Source organism: Chenopodium quinoa, unplaced genomic scaffold (genome assembly GCF_001683475.1).
Source record: "Chenopodium quinoa cultivar QQ74 unplaced genomic scaffold, ASM168347v1, whole genome shotgun sequence".
In the NCBI taxonomy this organism is placed as follows: domain Eukaryota; kingdom Viridiplantae; phylum Streptophyta; class Magnoliopsida; order Caryophyllales; family Amaranthaceae; genus Chenopodium; species Chenopodium quinoa.
The window spans coordinates 4,764,533-4,773,376 of NW_018743920.1; the positions used below are offsets into that span (position 1 = coordinate 4,764,533).

The 8,844-nt window shown below is 35.3% G+C and overlaps 1 protein-coding gene across 1 annotated transcript; it reads right to left on the bottom strand.

Moving 5' to 3' along the window:
- Nucleotides 1-4,243: 4,243 nt before the first annotated feature.
- On the bottom strand, nt 4,244-8,263 carry LOC110688070 (subtilisin-like protease SBT1.4). Its single transcript, XM_021864749.1, has 3 exons — nt 7,336-8,263; nt 6,193-6,788; nt 4,244-5,729 (listed from the first exon to the last, which is right to left on the bottom strand). Exons 1-3 carry the CDS (start codon nt 7,893-7,895, stop codon nt 4,555-4,557), a joined length of 2,331 nt encoding a protein of 776 aa, XP_021720441.1. The 5' UTR covers nt 7,896-8,263; the 3' UTR covers nt 4,244-4,554.
- Nucleotides 8,264-8,844: the final 581 nt, after the last annotated feature.

Below are 8,844 nucleotides of genomic sequence, written 5' to 3' on the forward strand. Positions count from 1 at the left end.
CATCACTTGCATTATCTAATACACCGATTATGGCAGCTCATATGCTCATTCTCGCATTGAGGAATACTCCACAAAAGCCTCAAGCTACAAACTCTCTTGCATAGTGTCTTCCTTTTTACACATTGTACTGACTTTAGCATCGGAGGGGCCTTCCTCGGAAACACCCCCGAGGCTAGTTTACGTGTGTTAACTGTGCAGGAAACCTTCGGCCCAACACAGCTTGGATCGAATCCAGTCTTCTCCATTTTAGTGGACCTTCGGCAAGGTCCCATTGTTTTCAACCGAAACAAATAGTATATTCTTGTACAAGGAGAAGTTTATAAATTGTAACACAGATATGGTAGAAAATTCGAGTATCATTTACAGCAATATTGGAAAGCATATTATATATGTGTGACGTCACGTGTCAATATACATGTTCTCACGTGATGGCTAGAGAATATACCCTATAGTAGAGCTGCATGCTATGGCATGCTCCATTGCTCCCAATTCCATAGAGTAGCTTTGAGTTGTTAATGTTGAACACTAATCACAATCAACCGGTGTCTTGAGCCTAGCACCCCAAGATACCTGCTACTAGGCATGTGGAATATTTTACCTATACCTAATGCTCCAACAAAAAACACGCATAAGCAACAATATGAACGAAAGAGAGTATAAAATAACTTATAAAATATAATATAAATAATATTAGATTATAGTATAATGATCGCGCAACTGATTAAATAGCTATTAATGCATAATGCATGTCATATTACCTACTTTTATTTACTCTTATACATAATCAATTTTATCCCATCTCTAATTTCTACTTAAATAGTAAGGAGAACATGCAAGTTGAATTGGTCAATCCAGGATCCGAGGATGACAAGAAACTGGAAAAGATAACATGAACAAAATATATTGTTCTTTGCATTGAGCAGAAAATTCCAAACTTTGTTCAATGCTTCTAAGTCAAACGTATCAGACTGAAGATACAATTGATTAAAAAAATATAAATGTAGATACTTTTTTTATTTGGCTATAAAGTCAATAATCACTTAAGGTAAAAAAGGGAGAATTAATGATTTAATGGTCACGAGGTTTCTCTTTTAACATATACAACACTTGTACAAAACAATACAACCCCTACTAATTGCTAAGTTCCCATAGTGGGTGATGTGTTGTAGACTTGTAGTCTTGTTTGTTGCAAGTATTACATATTCTTTCTATGTTTGTTTGTATTACATTTTCATGCTTGTTAAATTGTTAATTAATGCATATACCTTTGATTAACTTGAGAGTGAGGGATATTTCAGGTGGTTAAATCTCCCATCCTGATTTCAAATGATCCTGAGATCGATTCTAATCACACGCTCATGTGACTCTCTAAACAACAAAAAAAAAACTTTAATTCTTGATAAGTAACTAGATTTTACGTTTTAATGAGACGATTTTACAAGATCATACTTGAATATGTATATAGTTTATTCACAAAAAAAAAAGATCAATAGCAACTTAGAGAATATATATATACAAAAATTTCAGAAGTAAAGTTGATCTGAGGCAATTCAAATAGAAAAATAACGGATCCAAGAAAGTACTTATACTTGAACCATTTCCACGTCTTAGTGCATAAATTATTAAATTGGTATTGAGAACATATGATTGCATTGCCCACGATATTGCCAAAAGTTTAGTGTACAATTCAACTTTATATATAGTGATTTTCCCATTATCGCTTCACGATCTTTGATTTTTCGTTCCCGTGTCTCTACCACTTTTGAGACAATCCTTAGCTTATTTTTCTTATAATGATGTTTGTTTTGGACACTTTTCATCGAGTACCTTTAAATTTAAGGATTTTTATTTCACCCTGACCTCGATGCTTAATGTATAATCCGTTGACAATTTGTAAAATCTGTTTTTACGTAATTAAGAAAACACACACACTAATCTACTAATAACTATTTTCGGAGTGTTTATATTATGATTATTATCACTAATTTATTATATTCCTTACTTAATACTAGCACGATCATGCATAATAATCCCAAAAGATATAATTTCTTATGTTAATTAACTTCATTTTAGGGGATAATAATGTGAAAAGTAGTTCACTTATAATGACTTATTCTGATTTTGTCAATTTCCATGAAAATGACTTTTTTTTTTTTTTTTTTTTTTTTTTTGCAAAGAAAACAACAAATTATATATATCACTTCAAGTCGCAAGTTAAAACAACAACGGTACAAGTTGTTTTCATCTTTGCCTTCACCGGCAAGTACTTTACCTAATCAGTATGATTGATTTAACCACAATAATTCAATCATAAGTCTTCAATTCAGCCACAAATCTATGTATTAACTCATTGATTATTATTAGGTCACTGTTTTTTGCTGAGTCAAATCAAACTAATTAAGACTAGTTTTGTCTAGGGTCACTTCATGTTATCAACGTGATCACATAAATTAGCGGTTAGTGTATGGATCGGAGACTATATTCAGAAAATTATATGTGAGAAAGACTAAAAATTATTCATGATTTATATATACTCTCTTCATCTTAAATACTAGCAAAGATATTGCATTTGAAACAATTAGGAGGTACTTACTCTCTCCAACACCCAATCTTAATAATAGTACAATAATAGTACAACACACGTATACAGAGTATTAGAGTAAGATCAATCACGATCAATCACCCAAGTAATGTAAGTGTACGTAATTAAAAATAGCTCACCATTTTTACATCTTAACGGCTACAATCATTCACACTATAATTTTTTTTGTTTAAAAGCAGTATTGCATGTTGTTATCATTCTTTTGATTATTTGTGTACATCATTTTCTCCCATCATTAAGAGTGATTAGATTAACGATCAATGATTGATACGAATGATACCATGCCAACTTGTATTTAATTGTTAAAACATATCGAATATGACCAAACAAATAAACTAAATTCCCCTTTTTCTTATGAAAACAATCATTTAAAGAAGCTTTAAACCAAAAAAAAAAAAAAAAAGTAGTGGAGTTTTTATTCTTTTCGCAACTTGAATTGTGGCACCTCACGTGTCCAAGTCTTATCTTATCTGCTAAAAATTACAAATCATTTTATAAAATATCTCAAATTTCTTTATTATTTGCATGTTTAATCGTTAAAAGTAACAAGTAACAGCTTGCATTATAAATTTATAATATATGCTTTGCCAAATAGATTTTCAAATTTTTTACATCATTTGTTCTTGGCTTATTCATGTTAAAACGTACTCTTGCACAATTGGAATTAAAAGAGTCATTTTACAAAATTATATGTCGATTTCATTGACATAAGCTAGCTTTATGCATCATGTTGTTGATGTTTCAAGTTAAAATAGAAATCTTTAATGATTTGTTTACGTAATTAGTAATAGTAGTGGAATTAATATACGTCACAGGAATGCATAGTGTAAAATTATTTATACAGAGTATAAATAATTAATATATTTATTATGTCCTCATGGGCATCGTTATGATAAAGACTTTCCTTATAAAATAACTATTTATAAATTCATCGGTAATCACCGTTTCAACCTACCAAATGAGTTGTTACTCATTGCTAGCGATATAAATATACACGAAATAGTAAATAATGTACTTTCTAAAATGAAATTACTCATCGTTAAAGTGATATCAAATGCTTAATATTGTGTATTTGGGGCTAAGATTAGCATTTTCTTGAAAAAAGAAATGGAATACGGCGTAAATTAATGTTTGTAAGTCCTTCCAATTGTTCATAACCAATTCAAATCCGAACCATACACCCAATCCAAGGAAGTGGCCTCTGCTACGAGTGATAACCATGAAAGCAGAGAAAGCTTTAAAGCCTAAACTTTGTTAACTGACTTGGTAAGTTAAAATATAATGGACCTTCTGGCCTGTGGTATCCAATTGGGCTTAGTCTTGCAAATTGTGTTTGTTCAAAACAGCTTTTCAGAATAGAGTTTCTCATCATGCTGATACTCGTCTATACCAAATATTAAGAGCACTTTATGGGTGCGGATTTCCTTAATTTTCCCGCCCACTCTCAAGGGACCTTGGGTTCTAACTTAGACCAAATTGACTTGTGTTAAGTTTTAGGTTAGTAGGGCGCCTTCTCCTAACCTTTATCTACGTGTGGTTCCTTTTGTGGCTCCTTCTCTATACAATGGGACATATTTTACTCTCAACAGTTTGCTAGACATGTAATCTCATAAGAACTCCAAAGAGTGTAAAGTTTTGATGTTACGTAACATTTCAAGATTATTTCTCATATTTCACAATGCTTAAAGTGCATATCCAAAACCCGGTTCTGTATTAACAGAGATGGAATTCACACTTCACAGTAAGCAAGTTCAGTAATCAGATGTGTAACAGTAACTAACAATATACAAAGGAAAAGAATGTTTACAGTACAGAAATGAAGAGCGGTGCAGGCTCAATAATGTACATCAAGGCGCATACATGTATGAAGAAGCTTTTGAACATAAGAATGAACCACCTCAAATGTTCAGCAAATACCCTGCACCATATACAGCAATTTTATAGAGCTGAACTCAAATTGAAGCAATGAAATGTTGCTGAGTACCCTCGATCCATCTCACTGCAATGGGACTTCTAACGTGATGACTTCCATCACTCCACTCAATCGACCCAAAACTTGATGTTCCCAAGATTGGTTCACCAGTTAGATAAGTTCCACTAGTGCTTGTGAAAGTTATCTCATAAGATAGTGTTTGTTTCTCAGCACTGAACTCGAGCTTACTAGGAGAAACAGAGACATCTACATTTGGAGGGGCATTCACAGTAACTTCATAAACTGCATCAGCAGAGCTTCCAACATTTTTCACCACTCTAGTGTATTTCACCACACTCTTAACAGATTCAAACATAACTGCGAATGAAGGATAATTCAGATTACCGTGGGTAGACAACTTCTTTGCTTCACAATCAATAGTAGCTGGTTCTTTGAGGAAAATGGCAACCTTCTTAGAGTCGTATCCAATGGCACATAAAAAGGCAATGTAGTCACTAGCATCGATGTCATAGACTAGCCCAGGGTTGAGAGCCCTGTTTGGGTCGACATGACCTGATCCGTGAACAAATGGCGAGGATTGCTCTCCTGTGGCAAGATCTGTAAAGTTCTTCCCAGAGTTGTCGAGGTAGTAAGCTGTGGTCATAAGGGCAGACTTCACAGCTGCAGGACTCCAACTAGGGTGTGCATTTCGGAGCAGAGCAGCCAACCCACTTACGTGAGGGCATGACATAGAAGTGCCTGAGATGATATTGAATTTAACCCTCCTTGGGTCAATCTCCAAGTCTGTGGGTGCAGAAGCCCCGGTCCAACCAGCCAAGATGTTAACACCAGGGGCTATGACATCAGGCTTGAGGATTTCGGGTGTTAGATGGCTGGGTCCTCGGCTAGAGAAAGCTGCCACTCTAGGGGCTGAAGGTGAGGGGCCAATCACAGTCCCTCTGAACCTGATTGTGGCTGTTGGATTAGGGGCCGAAGAAACATAGTCCCTGATTTGGTCCCCAGCAGTTTGACCCACCATAGTAGCAGGGATCAAATGTGAATCAGCTATTAGTTCTTCACCATTTTCAGCTGTGTTCGCCAGAATCATTCCAGCACCTCCAACTTGCTTAACAGCATCACCCTTGGCAACTCGAGCAGTATCTCCTCGGTCACATATAACCATTCTTCCTGCTGCTTTTGAAGAATCAAGTTCACCTGAGGAAATTCACAAAACATAGCCAAGCATTAACACTAACATTCAACCAAAATTTTGGCTTATAAATTAACCATAGACAATGATTCCCTAATAATATCTATTCGATACAATACTTATGGGCTTGGCATAATCAGCTGAACTCACTCTAGTTTCACTCCTTTCAGACAAATTCAGACAAAATCACATCAAGAATCTCAGGTTAAACATGGATCATCAACAAAATTTGAAGGAAATCGCATTCAGCAAAGAACATTTATAGCCGTGTATACTCAAAAGTTATGAATGGAAAGTACGTGAAAAGACAGTATAGATATCACGTTTAGCTTGGTTTTGTTAAAGATCTTGCATTGTTGTATTTAAACAAGGGATACCTAGGAATAATGTGAATAATTAACCAAACATTCAAACAACATAATCCAAAAACAGCCAGAACTAAATTTGAATGCAAGGAATAACAAGTACCTGCTTTGCAAAGTCTACTGCCACAATCTTCACCTCTAACCAACTCCAAATTGACACTGTCATTCAAACCATCTCCATAATACAAAGACACTCCCTTAAAAATCCTCCCATCTCCTAACACTACATCTGCAGGGAAATCCCTATCAATGGTGGATGCTCCAACAGTCAAAATCCACGGTGCAATATTCGTTGCAGTAAAAGGATTAGGCCCAGAATTCCCAGCTGAACAAGACACCACAACCCTACTTTGGGCAGCATGTAGCGCACCAATAGCAATGCTATCATCGTCAAAGTTAGGAGCCAACCCTGAAGATCCTACAGAAAGCGAAATCACATGGACTCCATCCTCAATAGCCTGGTCCATGGCAGCCAAGATGTCAGAATCATAGCAACCAGTCTTCCAACAGATCTTGTAGGCAGCAATGCGAGCCTTGATTGCCATCCCTCGAGCCTCTCCTCGAGCATACTCGAATAGTCCTGCATTCGGAACCACTGATCCAGCAGCTGTTGAGGCTGTATGAGTCCCATGCCCCTCAGTGTCTCGAGGTGATTTTGATTCTTTTGTTTCATTCATTGGTCCTTTGGACGCCTCATACCTACCAATGATTATATATCTTCATCAATGCTCAAGCTATTACTAAATTTCAAACTAACAGAGCATATACTACGGAAATGACATAACTTGTCGAAAGGGCTAAGCTAAAATAGAAAAGTAATGCATTAGCTAAACATTAATAGCACTAATCGAGAATATGATTACCGAAATGATATATGTTGTTGTAAGGGCTAATTATAAGAAGCTATAATTAAAAATTTATGCATTAGCTATACATTACTAACACTAATTGAGCATATGATTGTGGAAATGATATAATGTTGGTGTAAAGGCTAACTATATGAAACTAAAATAGAAAATTATGCATCACCTAAATATTAATAACATCGATCAATGGTGACTTACATACCAATATACAACCCCATATCATTACAAGAGTGCATTTTACAAGTAATTTATGATCATAAGACATTGTAATTCCAATCAATTATATTAGTCAGCCAAAAATCAAATTAAAATTTATGCACAATAAAAAAATAAGTCAATGCTTTGATCCAATATAATTATCGAGCGAATAAAAAACATACCCTTTGTAAAAAGCACGAGCACCGATGATTTTCCGATTACAAGAACCGGCGGGAAATTCGGGGCCCACATCACAAGAACCTTTCCACGTGGAAGGCACGTGACCATACCCATCATCGGAGAAACTAGGTAGCTCAGGCCAAATACCGGTATCCAACACCCCGATGATGACGTCAGAAGCGTAATCAGAATTGGGCCAGAGCCCAGATTCATCATGGAGGCCCAAGAAGTGAGGAGTACGGGTGGTATGGATCTGGTGGGCCCGATCAGGGGTAATGGATAAGACGGCGGGGTGGCGGCGGAGGTGGGCCGCTTGGGCCTCGGAGAGATGGGCCGCAAAGCCCGTTGAGGAGTGAGAATAGGAGTAGAGTAGGTGTGGTGGGGTGGTGGTGGTGGTGGAGGAGGAGAGAGAGTGGAGGATTGAGGAGTACCAGTCTTTTGGGGAGGAGAAGGTGGTGGGCTTATGGGAGTTTGACACGTGGATTATGTAGGTGGATTTTGATTGGGTGAGTGAAATGAAGAGAGAGAAAGAGAGGAAAAGGATGAGAGAGAAATTAGCCATTTCGAACTTTTATTTTTTTTAAATTTTATTTGGTGGATGAAATAAGTGGATTACTTATTATAGTTGTGGAGATTCTGGAAACGAGGATGGGGGATTGGGTATTTGGATCCTGATTTTTTTTTTTGATGGATTTGGATCTTGATTCTTGACAGGTTAGAATCACATTATTTAAAATTGTTGCTTTGTTTTATTGTGCGCTTGATATTTTCTTTGCTTTTTGAGGGATATCACATGTATTTTGTATAAAATTTTATGGAGTAATTGATAAAAAATGATTTACTAGGACATAAATTGGACATGAAATAAGTGGATTAGTGAATGTTTTTTTCGATTTTTTATGTAAAAAGTGGGACAAGCATAAATTGATATAGTACAATAAAAATAAGTTTTTTTTTTTGTTTTTTTTGTTTTTTTTACAAATAACCCACTTTTTGAAATTACCACTCAAATAAAACAAAAAAAATTAGATTTCACCACCATTTAACACTTTTCGTTAAAAAAACCGTTAAATCTAACGATTTACAGAATTTTCTTCGATTTTCGTGCCAAAAACGTACTTTTTGGATGTTTTGGGGTCATTTTTATGTTTTAAGAACGATTTGAAGTCAAAATTTATAAAAAATAATTGAAAATGCCTCGTTTTGCGTACTAAAAAATACTTTAGTTTGCGTGACAAGCAAAATGAGGCATTTTTTATAATTACTTGTCAATTTTGACCTTAAATAGGTTTCTATGAGCAAAAATGACTCCAAAACCTCTAAACAACATGTTTTTGACACAAAAATCGAAGAAATTTTTTAAAACCGTTAGATTTAACGATTTTGGTGATGAATATATATACATATACATTATTTTTTTGGTGATATTTTAAAATAATGTTTTTTCGGTGGTAATTTCAAAAAGTGGGTTATTTGTGGTTGGTATACTACAAAATTTCCTAAAGATAACT